General features: G+C 34.8%; 1 protein-coding gene and 1 long non-coding RNA gene across 3 annotated transcripts; one reads left to right on the forward strand and one right to left on the reverse strand.

Annotated features, from left to right (window-relative positions):
* Window positions 1-11: 11 nt before the first annotated feature.
* Window positions 12-1,322, forward strand: LOC138896660 (uncharacterized). The gene is made up of 2 exons (XR_011410044.1): window positions 12-323; window positions 1,010-1,322. It is a non-coding gene; the product is annotated as an uncharacterized lncRNA (long non-coding RNA).
* Window positions 1,323-10,866: 9,544 nt separating this feature from the next.
* Window positions 10,867-18,701, reverse strand: LOC104118272 (bZIP transcription factor 16-like). Of its 2 annotated transcripts, none has more exons than XM_018778300.3 (13): window positions 18,321-18,701; window positions 17,797-17,884; window positions 17,646-17,702; window positions 17,475-17,549; window positions 14,373-14,462; window positions 14,225-14,284; window positions 13,955-14,124; window positions 13,062-13,116; window positions 12,793-12,829; window positions 12,422-12,702; window positions 11,856-11,933; window positions 11,656-11,781; window positions 10,867-11,332 (listed from the first exon to the last, which is right to left on the reverse strand). In XM_018778300.3, exons 2-13 carry the CDS (start codon window positions 17,851-17,853, stop codon window positions 11,216-11,218), a joined length of 1,203 nt encoding a protein of 400 aa, XP_018633816.1. In that variant the 5' UTR covers window positions 17,854-17,884; window positions 18,321-18,701; the 3' UTR covers window positions 10,867-11,215. The 2 variants fall into 2 exon arrangements, with proteins under 2 accessions (XP_018633816.1, XP_018633815.1); XM_018778299.3 differs by having other exon boundaries at window positions 12,784-12,829.
* Window positions 18,702-19,715: the final 1,014 nt, after the last annotated feature.

Consider the following 19,715-nt stretch of genomic DNA (forward strand, 5'->3'; position numbering starts at 1 on the left):
AACACATAAAAACCATTCTCTACAAAGTCTTTGGACATGACTTTATTTTGGGCATAACACCAATATGCATAATGAGTCCTTAGTTACCTTTGTTTGCTTTCTTTATTAATGATATAACTTGGAGAAATTTGAAGACATGATAGAAGAAGTCCGAAAGAAATTTTTTTGAAGATGTAGATTATGGAGTGAATATTAGTCGGATAAGAAATAACGTGCTATGATATCAAGAATATCATACAAATTTTCCCCTACTCCAATCCGTTGTTACACGTATTTTTCGCAAAAGACGGGTGTTAGAGGGATTGTCAAGAGAATCGACTCAGGTATGTTAAGGCTATCCCTTCTTTCTTTTGGCATGATCTATACGACACAAACGAAACGAGCAAATACAAAATTTTCACAAATGACTCTATTCATAGAAATGCTAGAGATGCTTATGTTCTTTATTCCCCATGTATCCTATTATTCTATCATCTGTTCAGGGTCACAGAAAAATACGTAAGTTGAAAAAAGGTTTACTTCGTGATATTACTCAAAGGCATAATGGTCTTATGACATTCCAAGAGATCTTATTGACGAAATTCTTATGCATTTCATGCATTTATACATGTACGTTGACCCATGACCAGATGGTGTTATATACGCGTATATATGTATATATATGTATATGGGATATGGAAAAAGGTTACGGCGTTATATACGCACCACCACCTGATCAACTGGTATACGTTGATGATGTTGCCCACGGTGGCCGAAATGATATGATAGGATGCCCTCAGAGGCTTGATGATGTTATGAACGCATATACTCATGCATGGTATGACATTTATACGCATATGCATGACATTATAATATTAAATGATTCACAGAGCTATTCAGATATACATGTTGAGACTTTTACTCCATGTTTCTCTCATGTCTATTATTTACTGATTTCATTCCTTACATACTCGGTACATTATTTGTACTGACGTCCCTTGCCTGGGGACGCTGCGTTTCATGCCCGCAGATCCCGATAGACAAGTCAAAAGTCCTCCAAGTAGCCTATCAGCTCAGCGAAAGGTGTTGGTGCGCTCAATTTGCTCCGGAGTTGCTATTTAGTCAGTATAATTAGGACATGTGTTGATTGGTATGGCGGGGCTCTGTCCCGACCTTTATGATATTTATGTACTCTTAGAGGCTTGTAGACAGATGTCATGTATACGGATACTTGTATGGCCCTGTCGGCCTATGTTTTAAGTATATAATGGATCACATTGGTCTTATAGGCTCGTTTGTCTTATGTATAAGTTGGTATTTCAGGTTGTATTCTACTTATTTCACGTCAGCCTCTCCAGCTCAGTTATCTATGATAGTATGATACGAAAAGATACGTTATGTTGGTACTCGATTGAGTAAGGTATCGGGTGCCCGTCGCGGCCCATCGGTTTGGGTCGTGACAATCTCCTCGATTCCCACCTTTCCTCACGCTTCATTCATTCCAACAAAATCAATTGATAAATGGCTCAATGAATATAAAAGAAATGGCTTGATAAAAATAGAAATAGAAAAAATAGAAAAGAAAAGGCTACTTACTTTTTAATTTTATAAATAACATAAACTTGAACTTTGCATATACATTATATTTGTGGGTTTGCTATTGCAAAAACTTTTCTTTTACTTGTATCTCAATTTTTTGTAATTAATTTTTATATTTTTTATAAAACCTAAAACTCGCACGTTATACAACCCCTTCGAACAATTTCAATTGATAAACCTACCAAACTACACAAAATAAAGCTGAAAATCTACTATTTGCACTCAATTTTGTAGAGTTGTAAGCTATTTTGTATAAAAAGGAGTAACAAACTATAAGATTATCACCAATGATAAAGCACTAAGAATTAGGCTAAGGATAAACTACTAAAGATGTTATGTATCCTCAATTCGAATTTAAAACATAACAATGTGATCTCTAGTTTCAAAAACAATATGTATATTATATTGGAAATATATTTGGGTAAGCTCAAAGTGAACATAATTTTATCACGTTATTCACTCAAACGACAACGTTTAATTTTTTTTAATGTCGTGGGAATTATGTTGAAGATATATTTGGATAACTTAAATTCTCGCTATTTTTATCACTTCATTTACTATAACCACATGATTTAATTTCTTTTAGAAAAATTATGCAAATTATTCACATAAAATTTTGATATTTCAAGTCAAAATAAAAAATTAACAATATTTATTTGTAAAACTTTATCTTTCAAAATCATTATAAATTTAACAAAAATATGTTATTATCAAAAGTTTATTATGATAAAACAAGATAATCCTTTATTATGGCGTTTATTTCAAGAAATTGAAAAATATGTTTCCAAATTGTACAAATATATTGTTTCAATGAAACTCCACCATTGAAAAGCTTATTATCTTTTAAACTTTTTTCAGTGATTGAGTTCAGGCGAAACAAAATTTTATAGTTTTGCTTTCCAATTTTTAAAAGAAATATCACCATCTTTTTAAAAAAGAATTCATGTGGAAAGCGAAAAACAACAACAACAACAACAACAACAACCCAGTGAAATTTCACTAGTGAGGTGTGGGAAGAATAGTGTGTATGCAGATCTTACACATACCCCGAAGAGGTAAAGAGGTTGTTTCCGAAAGACCCTCAGCTCAAGAGGACAAAAGGACAAAAGAAGACAATATCAGTATCACCACAGAAATCATAGGAAAAATAGGAACAGCATGAAATCTAGAAGAAAGATGCAAAGCAAAAGCGATAGCTAGTAAATAGGTCCGGCACTGAAATGCAAAATAGTAAGACACGACATTGCCACTAGTTAGCTTAGACAAAAATCCTACCAGACTAGTCTCACAACGGCAAGACTTAACTACCTCCTAACCTACAACCCTAATATTCGACCTCCACATCTTCCTATCATGTGGAGAGCGAAAAAATAGCCAAGAAATAAATCTAGAAAAGTAGTTTATCTTGTTTATTTGAAAAGCTATATCTTTGAATTTAAATTTATTGTTATTACATCGAGACGACATTGTCCTAAGATTGACAAATGACTTATTTATAGCTAGCCGCTTAATCACATAATATCAATGCAAAAAAATAAGCCACAAATAGACACTACTTATCAATAGATAGCCACTAAGTCGTGCTACCAAAAAGAGCCACAAAAAAGCTATCATTGACATACAACATTCAAAAAAACCTACAAATAAAAAAATCAATTCGTATGGTTAAAATTCGTTGAAACACACATAGATGAGGTAATATACAAGAGTTAAAAATTAAAGGTGATGTTAACTGGTTGGAGTCAAAGTTTATTACTAAAAAAACTAGACAAAAAATATTTTTGGTCAATGGGTATAGTTAAAATTCATTAAAAATACATAGAAGAGGTAATATACCAAATTTGAGAAAGATTGGATGTAATTTGAATTGGTTTGGAGTCAAAATTTATAGTAGAAATCGAGTTTAGAAATTTCTCTGTTACACATGTATCTCACACATAAGTATATATAGATATACATGGGATATACAGCAGATGCATTGGCTAATATTAATAGAAATTGGCTTATTTGTATGCTTCTCTCTTTAGTCTACCTCCCCACTTTCCTTCTTTCTCCCTCACGTAGCCAATTAGCAGAAAAAGAGCAAAACCAATTATTAATAGGGATCACTAATTCTATTAATACATTACAACATCCATCCTAGAATAAATCTATTCGTATTGTTAGCAGTTGCTGTTGCGTTAACCTCGTTTTCACCCATGGGACTACATGACAAAATGAGGAGACAACACTACATATTAAACAAAAACATTTTAAGAGCTGGATCAGAGAACTATTACTTGGATGTTGATTATTTTCACGGCAATAATGGAGATTGTCGTACATAGAATAATTAAGAGTTAGATTAGGCAAAACATATGCAATGTACTGTATATTCACTTCTTGAAAATTATTCAGTTTGGTTGATTGGAAAGTGAAGAAGATGAGCTAAAACTCTATTAAAAGCTGTTGAAGCCCGCTTAAGCTTTGCTCGAAAATTTAGGGTTTCAAATTGAAATTTATTTCAAGCGAGTATTGTTGGAATAGATTGGATACATCAAGGAGTTTGAATCTCAATTTGGCTAATTCATACAAGCAGCTAGTGAGTAGCTAGTGAGTATGAATTGGCTAATATTAATAGTATTTTGCTCCAAAATGTTAAATTGGGTAGTTTTAGACTAAGGATATTAATTATGTAGAACAATAAAATAATTCGTTTGAACACATTAAATCATATTGCTTTAGAAGCATTTCAATGTTTGTGTTTCAAGGCAACGTACTTAATCACAAAATCTGTATGAAATTGTATAAAATGCATCAAATAACTATTTTGTTCCTTATTTTGTTCTTTATTATATAATCTACTATTTACTATTATCATTTGCTAATATTACTTATTCTTAGCTTGTCACTTGCCGTAATATTTTTTATTTTAATTTTTCTATTAAGATTTCAGCTACGTGGTATTATATGTTTATTATCATAATCCAAAATTTCAAATACTTTCTTAATTCAAATTAAAATAAGTCTTATCCTTCTATATATTTAATTTATTTTTTTACATCTTAATTAATATTTTGAGCATTATTTAACTTATTTTATTTTTAGAATTAATCCAAAATATAAATACTGTAAAACTATCTCTGTTCTATATGATATTTTAATTAAGATATTTAGAATTTAGTGTTTTATTTATAATTGTCATATCGTATTCTAAATTTGTCACGACCCAAAATCCACTAAAGATCGTGATGGCACCTAGCACCGCCGTCAGGCAAGCCAACAGTGGATGATTAACTCAATTACTTATTTTAGTATTTTTGAAATCAGAATTTAATCAATTAAGTAGTAAGAAATAGAATTTTACATGGTAACTGATAATATGTTCACGACTACAACAATGAACCACCCATAAGCACCCTCAAAACCCGGTGTCACAAGTATATGAGTATCAACTAGGAAATATAATACACTGTCTGGAATACAAATTAGAGAGGAGAGTATAAATAACTCTGATGGAGACTCTACAGGCTACGGATCGTAAAATAAAATGCAACTCACGATAAATCCCCGCAACATCCGCGCCTTTGCACCCAGAAGACCGCCAAACATATATGTACCTGCACAAAAATGTGCAGCAAGTGTAGCATGAGTACGTAAATCAGCGTGTACCCAGTAAGTATCTAGCCTAACCCAGAGAAGTAGTGATGAGGGGTCGACATCGACGCTTACTAGTGGTCCAATAAGGCAAATACAGTAAAAAGTAAAACAGATATGGGGCAGAATAAATACGCGAATTAAACAAATATAAATATGTGGTACAATTTTCCTCTCAACAATAAACTCAACTCTCGATTAGCAGTCACCTCCTTCCCCGGGGTACACATATATATATATATATATATATATATATATATATATATATATATATATATATATATATATAATGGACCTCACTAGATGGGTCGCCATAATTCAAATCAGGAAAACTCCCAGATACACTGACCCTTTGTACAATTAATATGCATGATTCCATAGAAGGATTTTTACAGAACTACCGAGGCGTACGGCCCGATCCCATCATAACCTGTTATATAACCATAGATATATCTATTATATATATATTATTAGGGCGAATGGCCCGCTCCTATGAGAGTGTGGTACATAATCCTGCTGAGGCGAATGACCCGATCCCTTAAAGTCACTGCCGAGGGTCGAACGGCACGAATCATAGATATATTTATCCTGCCTAGGCAAACGGTCGGATCTCATTAGAATAAGAAAGTTTTGATGGGTCCTTGACCCTACTCACGAAGGGACAGGTGAGTTTTAGGAAAGCTTTGGGGAAAGCCCTTCGATGAGAATGCATAACGCAGGGGAAATTCGTAGGAGGAGTATAATTATTCTGTGGCAATTCATAAAGTTCGTCTGATCTCTACAATAACGAGTCTACCAATCTACACAAGTCTAGTCTCAAGTTGTAACAAAAAAATAAAGGAATTTAATAGGCAAGAGACTGTTTAAATAGTACAGCTATAGCATGGTGTGAGCCTAAGTCTACCCGAACAATAACATGAATCTAGCTACGTACGGACTCTCGTCATCTCGTGCGTACGTAGCACCCACAACTAGTAGCACATAACAATTACATCACCTAGGGGTGGTTTCCCCCTCAAAGGGTTAGACAGGAGACTTACCTCGCTCTGAAGTTCCATAACCGGCTCCAACGCCACTCTAACACCTCAAATCGATGCACGTCGCTCCAAAACTAGTTAAACAATGTGCAAACCAATAAAAATATACTCTAATACTCATAATAAATCAATTTATAACAATCCCAACTCCGTTCGAAAAGTCAATAAAGTCGATCCTTGGACTCACGTGCACGGATTCCGAAAATTTTTGAAAATAAATATTACCCATAACTCATATAGTCTATATCCATAAAATTATTCAATTTCATCCATGAATCGATCCTCAAATCAAGGATTTATCATTTTTCAACTTTGGGGCTCAAAATCCCAATTTCTACAATCCAAATACGGATAAAAATAATAACCAACGAAAATAATCATGGAGAAATATCAAAATAAAGGTCAGATATTTACACCCTTGTTGAGACGAGAACAACTCCGTAAAAATTACCTCAAACAGAGCTCTAGAACTCAAGATATGCCCAAAATACCAAAATAACGCGGTCTGATTTTTATATACTCAGAGATTTTTGCTTTTGCGACAAAAAATACGCACCTGCGCATTTTCAGCTGTAATTTCTACTTTTGCGGACCAATTTTTGCATCTGCGGGGTCGCAGATACACGGACCCAACCTCGCATCTGCGAAGCAACAACATCAGCTCTCTTCTCTGACACTAAAATGAGCATAACTTCTTCATACGATGTCCAAATTTGATGATTCTTTTTGTTATGTCTCCGTAATTACGATACGGATCTAATGCTTTAATCAAAACAGAAATTAGAGCTCATTTACTTAATGTGGTACCATTTATGCTTGAAGAAACGAAGTCGAAACATAAAAAATGAGCGCAACACAACCCAAACCTATTCGAAACTCGCTCGAGCTCCTCGGGACCACGTCTGAACATACCAATAAGTCCCAAAATATAACGCGGACCTACTCGAGGCCTCAAATAACATCAAACAATATCAAAACTACGAATCGCACATCAAATCGAATTTAATGAACTTATATACTTTTAACTTCTATAACTTGTGCCGAAACATATCAAATCAATCCGGAACAACTTCAAATTTTGCACACAAGTCCCAAATGACATCACGGGCCTATTCCAACTTCTGGAATCGAGATCCGACCCCGATATCAAAAAGTCCACTTCCGGTCAAACTTTCCAAAAACCTTCAAATTTCCACCCCGACATAATCTACCTCCAAATCCACATTCGGACGCGATCCTAAGACCAGAAATCACCATACATAGCTGTTCCTAGGCTCAGAATCCCAAACGGACATTGATAATATTAAAATATACTTCAACCCAAATTTATAACCAAAATGCCAACTTTACATAGCTGTAACGCTCCCGGATCATCCAAAACCCGATCTGGATATACGCCCAAGTCCACAATCATCATACGAACCTATTGGAGCCTTCAAATCCCGATTCCGAGGTCGTTTACTCAAAAGTCCAACCTTAGTCAATTCTTCCAACTTATCCGAAATGAGAATTTTCTTTCCAAATCAACTCCGAACTTTTCGAACTTAAATTCCGACCACACGTGCAAGTCACAATACTTGAAGTGAAGTTTCTCAAGGCCTCAAACCGCTGAATGACGCGCTAAGGCTTAAAACAACCAGTCGGGTCGTTACAAAATTATAATTATTTGAATTCTCTCAAACTCGAAAGTATTAATAGATAAATTCTTTTATTATTTTGTCATAAAATCTATCGATAAATTTAATAATTTCATTATACTATTATGTGCAATAACCAATATTTCCTTCTCTTTTATTTTCAATATAAATTTTGAGTTTCAGTTTTAATTATTAAAATCACCTATATGAGAATTTAAATTTTATTTTTAATCTGTTGGTTGAATTTTCCTTCTTTTTTCTCTCTCTCCCTTTTTTTTTTTTTTTTTGGTTGGAGTTCTTTCATTGTTCAAATGTTCAACATCCTTTTAGTTTTATTTATTAAAGTTTTAATTACGTTATCTTATACATATAATTTCATTTTTCTCATCATAATTTTACAAACCTTATCATTTTTTCAATTCTAAATAGGCCATATTCTTTTATATTTTTATACTAAAGCTTTTGATTTAATTTTTTTTTCTCTTTTTATTCATTATTTATCATAGTCGTATTATCCTATACTTAGTAACTTTATATTGGCATGTGACATTTTATTAACTTATCACTTGACTTAATTTATGTTGTTATTATTTCTATATTATTGTAATATAGATAGATAGATAGATAGATAGATAGATAGATAGATAGATAGATATAGTTATTTTATTATTGAAATTTAATTTTTAATGTTTTTATTCTATTATTTATTAGTCTCTTTATAGCCAATATATTTATCACATATTCATTGACATAGAAAAACATTTTTTTTTAAAAAAGGATGTAAACTTTGGACTATTTAAAATCCAAATTATGTCACATCGTATTCTAAATCTAAATTCCAAAGTATAAACGGAGAAGCTCTTTTATTATTTTGCAATAAAATCTAGCGATAATTTATTATAATGTAGATATAGATATAGATGTATATACAGATATAGATATAGATATAAATAATAAATATTGTCTTAAAAATTTCCAAGTGATTTTTTATTAATTTGTCATTTGGCTTAATCTCAATATATATATATATATATATATATATATATATATATATATATATATATATATATATATATATATATATATATTATCTTAAAGTATAACGGAGTAAATTAAGAAATATTTTTTATTATACTAGGTATTTTAAACCTTCTCCCAATTTTAATTATTAAAATAATAGTTTATTATAATTCACATTATTGAGGAGTGACTTCTGACCTTTTGAAAATATATGTAACAACCCAACTGATGTTTTGATAGTTGATTCACGATCAGGAGGAGAAATCATGGACTGGCCTTTGACTAAGAACAACCCCGTTTATTGGGGTTTACTTTTTACTTCAAAAAAAATAAAATCCAAAATCATGATTTTATTACCACTTTAAACAGAATATACACTTTGAAGGAGGGGATAGCATGGCCTTCTATTACACTTTGAGAGAATGGCAAAGCCATCTCATATATTGAACATAAAACTGTTTGTTGGAAACAAAAAAGGAATACTCTTATCCAGTGGTAATAAAGCTGGTGTCATAGTTGCTCATATACAAGGACCCTTGACCTTCTCCTCTTGACTCGGAAAGATGGCAATTGCCACCTATCTACCTTTACAGTTTGTTTGGATAGTTGTTATATATTGTATTGTAGCGTATTGGTACTTTAAATACACCTTACAACGAAAATTATCACTTTATGGAACGGCCGATTTAATGTGGTCGCGTCGTTACCTTATTCTTTTCTCACATATGTCTCTTCCATATTATTAAAAATCTTATTTTATTCTTTACCCTATTTTTTTATCTAATAATTCTACCTCGTATCTTACTTTTTCTTTATAATATTACAAATTTATTCTTTATATTGTTGGTGCATGACATCATGAAATGACTAAAAATAATATAACATATCTAAAGATTGTATATAGTAAAACAATACAGTACAATAAAATACAATACAATATTATACGATACATTATGAAACAATACATAACAACCATTCAGTGGCGGAGGTAGAGTGTCGGGACCGGGTTCGGCCGAACCCAATAACTTTGATTCGAACCTTGTGTTTGTCTTACGAAATCCATTGAATATATATAAATGATTAATTAAGAACCCAGTAACTTTTAACGATTAGAATCCCAAACTCATAAGCTTGAAATCCTAGCTCCGCCTCGGCAACCATTCAAAGCTGTTAGTAAACCTTTAATTTGTCTTGGCATTGTCTCAAAACATGTATATATATGCATTGCTTCTTGCTGATGACTTGAAGAAGCCGTTTTATCTGCTTCTTGATTGGCCTCTCTACAGCAGTGATTAGTAAAGAAGCCTCTGCCTTCTACTAACTTCATGGTATCCTTAATTAACACGTTACCACACTGTTGTTTTAAATATTTCCATGTTTGCTCCATAACGGCCTATTAGATCTTAAATTGCACTTTGGGGACTTCAATTGCATTCGTTGCCCTTTGCAATTGAAGTCTGATGTGAGGGTTTTGCAATCACAGCTGTGCAGACCAAGGAACTTCGACCAAATGACTTTCCTTCTGCTGGCTTTGCCGAGTTCTCTTGTTCACTCTTTGTTCAGATATTGAAATTAGATTAATATTCATTTTTAATAGATATATTTACTGATTGAAAGATCTCTATATGGATACGGAGGTTAGTTTTGGACCAAAAATGGCTTTTAAGAATTTAGGGATGTTGCGTTAACAGTAATTTGAACATAAACAGATCCGGACGTATTTGGTTAAAAACTTGCGTCGGTCTACAAGGAACCTTCAGCTTGTATCTTCAACAAGATACCATTTCCATGCAAAGAGTGCTCCTGTAAGTCTAGATTAATCAGTAGGTTCAAGTTTCCCCCCGCAAAAGTAGTGTTGACGTTTTTAAAAACAAAATATCCTCGCGGTAGAAACTAAGAAATGCTAACCAATAGCGGTCCTCCGAGGGAAGGGCAAAGGAAAAAGATAACAAACGGTGTATAATACAGTCACATTGCATATTTATTTGTGCTTAGAGCATTTCTTCTAAGACGAGCAAATTCATTCAACCACTTCAGTACATAAAAATTTGAGCAAATAGAAACACCACCTATTTGGCACAGAACTAACCTGCACCAATGATCACATAATCTACATGTTATCCAGTTCCTCGACCATAAAAGATTGGTCCAACTGAGAAACAATGGACAATATTGGACAACAAATCCTGACACTAACAAGCTCAGATTTCACAGATTTTAAACTACATGATATGCAAATTATAGACTTCAGCTACTATTTGTTAGGTTAAGCCCTAATATCCAATCCACAATAATGTAGCGAGAACTTCATTGACCACCCTGTGTGGGCTCTGTTTGTGATGAATGCTGGGTATCTTTGCCTAGATGTACGTCATTTCTACTAGGTCTCGGATCTTCTCGCCCTGGAACTTCACCAAGTCTCTCCTGCAAAGTCAAATCCAGTGACTCATGAATTTTCTAAAAGCGAAGACAGGAAAAAGAGAATTAACAATTTCAATTCCCTTCTGCAGTTAGAAGGTGACAAATAAAGTATGGCGAGTATTTACATAAGCACTTTAAACCATGTCACAGTCCACATCAGGTAAATTTTAGGTTGGTTGTTTCTGCAGCTAAGAACATTAATGCTTTGACCTTCCACCCTCAAGTTTCTTCATTTTGCAATGAGTTATTTGTTGGCAACTATTGAATCCTTCTTTTTCTCTTCTTCTGATAAAAGTTATAACTGAAGAAGGGAAAAGAGACAATACCTTAAGAGAAGCATTCTGAGCAGCAAGTTGGTCATGCTCACTCCTCAGACGATTCAGTTCTGCTCTAAGAGAGGCATTTTCTTCCTTTAGAGCTTCAGCACGCTGTGCTAGTTCATCACACTCTGCCTGGCTCCCAAAGGCAAAGTGGAGTCAGAGGTCATTCCAAATTTGCAAAGAAACAAGAAAAGAAATATCAGTACCTGCTTGCGTAACCTAGACCTTCGCGCAGATTCCCTGTTGGACTGCTTTCTTCTCTGCCTCTTAAGCTCCCTTTCATCCTATTCAAGGAAAATACATGTTCTAGGTTACTATGGACTAAGTTACAAATAAGGCAAAGGAAAATAAAGGGTGACACGTCCACAGTTAGAAACAGAAGAAAAGGACATCTGAAGAGCATGGAGGTTACGGTGTTCAACTCTGAGTACTCAGCAAGGCTACAATACCCAGGCAAAGATTATGTGTGAGAACAAATTAAATGAGCTCTACCAGTAATCCTATAACGACTATATTGAACACTAATTCATACTGCTCCCATGTAACTAAAATATACAAAAGTATGCTATCTGCATATTTATATCTATCACCACAGCCTTGTTTTTATAATGGAACATACAGAATTGTTCTGCCACATGCTAAGTTAAAGCTGGAAAAGAAGAGAGTGGATTTCAGGTGTTTAGATATTTCAAGCACAAGCAGTAGTTGAACCAGCATAATGAAAAAGCTAGCAAAAGGGTAGGTAAAAAGTTAATAAGACAGATGAAACTACCTGAATCCACATTTGTGATTGGACAATATCCCTTGATCCAGCAGTAACCATTCCTCCAGCAACTGAAGCAGACGGTAACTTTCCGTGAATTGCAGGTATACTCGGTGAAGCGGCAGCACTCCAGTAGTCCATACCAATATTCAAGTTGGTTGTGGGACCAGGAATACCTCCAGCAGCTGACATTGGCATGATTGGCATAGTTTGGTTGATCAATGAATGGGAAGCACTAGTTCCTCCATTTTGAGAACTATGAGCAGAATTGCCATTTCGAGATGCTTCAGCTATAACAGAAACGCCATACTTTTCCATCAAATAGATGCATTGGCAAAACTCATGACAAAATGTTTAAAGCAAATTCATACCACCAGAACCTGAATCTTGCCTGCCTGCTGACTTCATTGGTGACTCCTGTACACAATCAAGAAGAAAAATACTCAAAGAAGGCACCAACTACTAAATACGACTACACTGTTCCCATGTATACTGACTGCAAGGGTAATGGATGACCAAAAACCTATATGTGAAATCCTAATGCGTTAAGATGGAAAGCTTATTTAATAGTTTGTGTAAACATAATCCACCATAAAAACTGCCAAGGACTAGATATGAACAAATCAAATATCCACCACATAATACCCACATTTTGAGAATTTGCATCACTCCCTTCGCTTGAGCCTTCACTTCCACTCTCGGCACTGCAAGCCCAAATTGGCAAAGGTCAAACTTCTTAATAACTGACAGGATGCCCTTTTAAGTTTAACAACCAAAACAAACATGCAGATTAAGCAAATGATAGCAAATATGTTCATGGGCAACAAACAGATCCAATTGAACCAGAATCTCCAAAAGAAATCTATGCAGACCACATAGAAACCTAAAAAGAGTATATAGCATTATACATTTTTTGGACAGCAAGTTCCCAGCCAAGCTAAGGATACGACAGGACAATATTTAACCAAGAAAAACTTGATTGAAGAAAAAGGAAAAGAGAATGCACTCTGAATGCAGACCCAGTAAGAAACCATACTCTCAAGTCTCAACTGGTGATTTCTGACAGCAACTTATCCCAATTGATCTAAGGCATATCGGCTATCATTATATACAAGCAGCTAAAGCAAATAAATAAATGGAGCACAAACTACAGTCATGAGATAACCTCAAACCACTTCAATAGAGAATGCATACTTGACAAAACCCACAAGACCAACTACTGATTAAGCTGATTACATTATTCATATACTAACCATCTCAATCAAGCTGCTTGTGTTTAGCAGAAAGAAATAATCAAGGCAATTTGAAGCAATCTAGACCAATTGAAATAGCAAACGATCATCTGCCTTTATATATAATTTCAGCTTAAGTGTCTACTGTCACATATCAGCAAAGTTCGAGGGCAATGAAGAGGACAGAAAAGCTAAAGGATTAGGAGACTAGTGTTAATACCCATCTCCAAGTGGTAACATCATTCTGTCTGTCTTCATTTTCCACGACTTCCTCCTTTCAAACAATTTATTCAGTTGAGATATCGCGTACCTTTTAGAATAGGCTCCGTTTGCAGATGCTCCAGACGTTTTACCAGGTTGATTATTCTTTCCTGTAATCATATTCAAACTACCCAAGCTTCCCTTAGATCTTTTAATAGGCAGTTTCTCCTTTCCCTCAGATGATTTACCATCTACTTCAGCATTGCCAGAGGTGTTAACCTACAAAAGTTCAAATATCAGAAGCACCACAGAAATCGGAAATTTGAACCATTAGTATCATCGAACAGAATCACTAAACATATCTAGCTTTGGTACTTACTGCAGCTTCAGCAACGCCGTTTGGAGAAGGCATCGCAAAGGGGCTGAAGGGGTAAGATCCCTGATCAATATGAAAAAAAAATGTCTGTTAGCACTAAAACACGAGCTACTGGTAGCAAGCTGAGAAATATCACGGAACAAGAAGATACCGGAGGAATAGATGGATGAGCATATATTCCACCATGGGGATACATTGCAACATAAGGATGCGGTGGAGTACCATAGGGTGGCATAAGATGCTGAAAACGGGAAAACATTTTGGTTAAGAAAGACAATAGTAACTAGTATGAGTTGGAGCCTCAAAATAATAGTACATCCCTTTCGAAATAAATTCAAATAAGAAACAGATATTGTAAATTTTGGCATATGACTCCAGATGCTTGAATCCGGGAGAATTCACCAGAAGTCTCTACTTTTAGAACCATGGAGAAGCAGGAAACTAAAAACCAGCACAATAATTGAGCAGAAAGATAATTTAACTCATACATCCTTTATAATTAGCTAATTGACAAAACCAGTGAGAGTGTCAACCAAAAGGTCGAACTGTGGAGAAGCACTCTAGAAAACAGCGGTTTTTAGGATGAGAAGAAGTAAAATGGAATATATTCAATGTAAATTTAGTCAGCATAAGAAGAGTGAAGTTGACGTGAGATTGGATGGGTTTGCTGTGCGTAAATGCAAACAATTAAGATATCTTGGATGGACGTTCCAGAAGAATGGTACGACATATGAAGATGTTACTCACAAAATCAAAATAGGAGGATTCAAATGGAGAAGTGCTATTGGGGTGTTATATGATAGGACGATACCTACTTAAGTAAAAGGTAACTTCAATGAAACAGTGATAAGACCGGCAAATGTTATATGAGAGTGAACGCTGGACCATTAAAATCCAACATATCAACAAGATGAGTGTCGCAGAGATGCGGAGGCTAAAATGGATGTGCAGTCATATAAGATTAGACAAGATTCAAAATGATAATATTCGGCAAAAGATGCAAGTAGCACACATCAAGGATAAAATGAGAGAAGGTCGATTGAGATGGTTTGTCCATGTCGTGCGTCGACCTCCCAATGCAACGATTTGCAGGTGTGAAACCATGATGGGTAAAGATGTTAAAAGGAACAAGGTAAACTTAAAATCACATGGATAAAATTGTCTAGAAAGCCCTACAATCTCTTGGAATCCATACGGACTTGGCAAAAGATAGCATGAATCAAGAAAAAGATCTACATAGATGATACCAACTAGCTAGAAATATTTTTTAGTCATATTAGCACGCTTACTTAAAGTCTTCGCTTTCAACGGGTCTCTTAACCTTGATGGAGATTTATATTCCAGTAGAAAACATAGAGAACTCCTAGTGTTTTTGATTTTTAGTTTATTTTGTATTATATTGGTTTGAGATGAACTTAAAATGGGGTGACATGGAGTGTTGTCTTTGTTGTTGTTTCTACATCTTTGAAAATATCTTTGTGAGCTTCGCACAGCAGGTCTAAACCCAATTAAAGGAGGAGAGTTGCAGTAGGTTGACAGCAGCATAAATATAGCCATAATATGGCTGGTCCTTAAACATAATGGATTTAGAGGATTCATATGACTAGTTTGGGATTGAGGCGCCACTATCATATACATCCATGTAAATTTGAAGAAAATTTGAGAACCTTTGACTTTAACAAGCAGCCTCTTGCATAACAATTGTTGCTTTTATTCAAGCAGTTAATTTTGCAGTCTCGTGTTTGTCACCTTTATTAGCACTTGAGAATCAATGAAGACGTCAACAGAACCACATGAGTTAGACAATTGGATTAACAAAAACACAATTATTTTCTTGATAATTTACGATCACTAAAAGTCATTTAACACTTGAACTAAGAAGATGAAGATGGTCAAGAATAGGTTTGACCTACCAAAAGATTATGTATAGCAAGCAACTTAAACTCCATATCTAAAGGTGTTCAAGAGGCCGCATCAACACAAAGTGGTACCAAGTTTCCCCAGTTTATTCTTAAAAAAGAGCTTTAACCAGCAACATAGCTGCTTGAGAGCTTAAACTAGACATGCATTGACTGTAATGTGGAAATTCATGAGCCACAAAATGTTTACTTACATAATTTTCGTGATAGAAAAACTGAATACTGAATCATGACGAGAACGGTCACGGAGTATTTCAATTATTCTATCCTTTTCACTGAACTTGTCCATGTATATGTATGTATAAAAAGTGAGAGCACCATAAAATATACAGAAACCAGGGTTTTCACCATTAAAAGCATCACAAGTCAGAAAAGGCTCTCCTTTCCAATGTAAAGCTATCTTATACATCTCAAAGATTTAAATGAGAGCATTTTGAGTATTCGAAAGAAAGGAGACTAAGACAACTGCACAAATTTAGGCTACGACATGCTTAATCATTACATTAATTTTAATCTTCAAACTACCAAACTTGAGCTCTCTATATTTATAAATATAGTTCTAGTTAAGACGGTTTTTATTACTGATTAAGGATGCCCTCGAATTGTAACAATGAAAAAGGGGTTTATAATGCCAATTATAGATGCCTTCCTCAAAACAATACAGCTAATAATAAAAATATAGCAGTAATATTCTGACACAAAAAGATGTTTCAAAAACATGGTATCTACGTCCATAATTAAGGAGGACGCTGAAAATAAAATGACTGACTTTTAGCATTCCTAAGAGACAAGATTATTCAAGAAACTATCATCACAGAGCCAAATCAATCATTCAAAGTGTGAAATATACTGAAATTAACTAGTGATATTTTCATTTTTTTCAATAGAGTATTCTTTTTTGAAAAACAAAAAAGAATTTGCCCCCAGAGGATAAGGACATTACTGAATCCAAACATGTTATAAAAGAAATTAACAATAGAATAATGAGATTTCAATGCATGACATGAATTTCGCTAGCAGGAAAGCAGGTGTAACCAGTAAATAATTACTAATGCTCACAAATGAGGATGCTTAAGAGCAAAGCTCATCAATGACAAAATAAGCTTCCTGAAACTCTCTAAAGTACAAGCTCAACTCTCTCCCATTTCAAATCCAGAATTGGTCACAGCAAGCACCTGTTCAATGATTATCAGACTAATACCGTGTATATCCGTCATTATTGAAACATAAAAAATTATCCACAAACATGCTTGCCCACAATGATGCAATGCAAAGCCAGCAGATCTAATTTTGAAGGAACACATAACAGGACATGAATCATAATTCCTCCATACCTGAACTCCCCACATGTAAGGGTGTGCTTGAGAACCTGACGCCAAGAATCCATGTGGAGGCATTGGAGAATATCCCTGCACGCGGATAATCCATGTCCATTGACTACCAACAAATGAAATGGCAACAAATGAAGTAAAAGGCTAAGTAACAATGCTACAGAGAAACTCAACCTGAAAGCCGGACCATTCCGGATTTACTGTACCAGTGGCAGTTGATGAAGCCTGCTCCTAAATAACACAAAAAATGATGCTTGGGATTTAGGCAAGCTGACATGATATCTAACAATTCAGGTGATTAAATTAAAAGGAAAAAAACAGTTACCGCCTCCTTTGACTCCTTTGCCTCCTTCGAGGATTTGTCAATATCACTGCTCCCCATGGCCACTACCTCAATAACTGCTCAAACCATCCTGTCATGCAAATTAAACACGCATACATGAAGTTCTTCATGAGAGTCAGCTGAAGTTGTCTTTTTTCAACACACACAAATTCAAAGCATGAGTTTACATATGTCGAAAGTAAAACATGAAATAGACCAATGAAGTGGAAGGAGAACCATGAGGTCTCGGTTCAAATCCCCAGTGGGGGCAATAAACACCAGGTGATTTCTTCTCATCTGCCTGGGCCTTGGAGGTCAGAGTTACTTGGTAACTGTGCTGTGGTGTGAGATAGCAGGTACCGGGTAAAATAGTTGAAGTGCAACACCGAATATACAAAAATTACCACAAACTAACACATGCAAATACGGACAAATTTTATCAAATTTGCAAAACTATACCAAGTAATCAAGCTAAATCAACATTACTCGCTCATCCCAAGTGCCCATTCATTAAGATTTGCAATTACCTTGCTATAATCTCCAAACTTTTCCGCGAAGATAAACACATACACCACTGAATCTGAAGAATTGGGGTCAGCTTCAGCTATAGTATAAGTCCCTGAGTAAAATTGGTTTTTTAGCCTGAAATAGACTGTTAAAGTGTGCGTTTATGTGTCTCTGTGTGTGTGTGTATGAATATGGGGCTTAGAGGTGCTGCTTAAAAGGTGGCAACAAAACAATCAGAGAGTGAAATTGAAGCATAAAATTGAGGGAATAGCGATTGGGAAGATTAAGAAAGAGAAAGGGGGGAGAATTCTAGAGAGAGAAAGTTAGGGCTTTGCTTTGGGGGGAAATCGGCGACACAGTGCGTCCCCTGTCCCGGTGATTTGCGGGGAGAGAGAGAGAGAGAGAGAGAGGAGAGAGAGAGAGAGGAGTGTTAGTTTCGATCGATCGTTGATTGGTTGGTGACCTGGTGCGCTGACCGTGTCGTGGACCCTCTTCAACGGCTCAGATTCATTTATGTATTACGTCTTCTTCTTTTCTTTTTTTCTTTGGCCAAATTTTAGACACTTTAACCGAGACTATTACCTATCAAAATACCTCAAGTGTATTCAAAACGGTTAAGGGTGATATTTACCCATCTACTCTTTAAAATGGTTATATTTGTACTTCGTTATACTTTTTTTTTATATATTTATCCTTATCGATCATACTTCCCCATGTACTCTTCAAAAAGGGTTATATTTGCACTTCGTTATACTTTTTTAATATATTTATCCTTACAATTATACTTTAGGATCATATTTGCCCCTCATCCGTTAGATCATCATGTCCCACCTTTATTTTCCTACATGGTGCCTATGTGAATTTTTTTTTCTTCCAATTTAAACATGGTCACCCATTTAAGATAATTTAACCCGTCCACCCAACTTAAATAAGACTTCATTAACCCCATTGTTGTGCAACTTCTCGTAATTTACTTTGGTTACTGCAATAATTGTGAGATGTATTAGATTAGTGATTTTGAGTTCAAAGTTATTGTTTGCCAATATGTTGTCGTTACTATATCACTATTGTATTTCGCACAATCTTCGTAAATGCCATATCAGGAAATTGCTTTTCGTAGACCAATCATGGTCAATTGACCCAGTTTATACTTTACAGAGTTGTATCTCTACAAACACTTCAACACATCATTGAGTGATTCATGTCTCCTAACTCCTAAGTATTAAAGGGAAACAAATTAACATAGACAAAGGTAAAATAATTAAATAAATCAATTAGAGATAACACTATAGTTTCATTCACTCATTGTCCAAAATTTTCTCACTCTCCGGAAAATATGGAGCTGACCCGGAAAAGAGAGATGGACGAGTGGGGGGGATGGGAATTAGGATTTTCATTTATTTTAGTTAGTGTGT

Source organism: Nicotiana tomentosiformis, chromosome 8, assembly GCF_000390325.3.
Source record: "Nicotiana tomentosiformis chromosome 8, ASM39032v3, whole genome shotgun sequence".
In the NCBI taxonomy this organism is placed as follows: domain Eukaryota; kingdom Viridiplantae; phylum Streptophyta; class Magnoliopsida; order Solanales; family Solanaceae; genus Nicotiana; species Nicotiana tomentosiformis.

Excerpts from the sequence above, each read along its gene's own strand:
- LOC104118272 (XM_018778299.3), bottom strand. The coding sequence starts at position 17,853 with ATGGGGAGCAGTGATATTGACAAATCCTCGAAGGAGGCAAAGGAGTCA. Across the intron at positions 17,550-17,645 it reads CGGAATGGTCCGGCTTTCAG|GGATATTCTCCAATGCCTCC; the intron begins GTTGAGTTTCTC and ends ATCCGCGTGCAG. Across the intron at positions 11,333-11,655 it reads CTCAGAATGCTTCTCTTAAG|GAGAGACTTGGTGAAGTTCC; the intron begins GTATTGTCTCTT and ends TTGACTTTGCAG.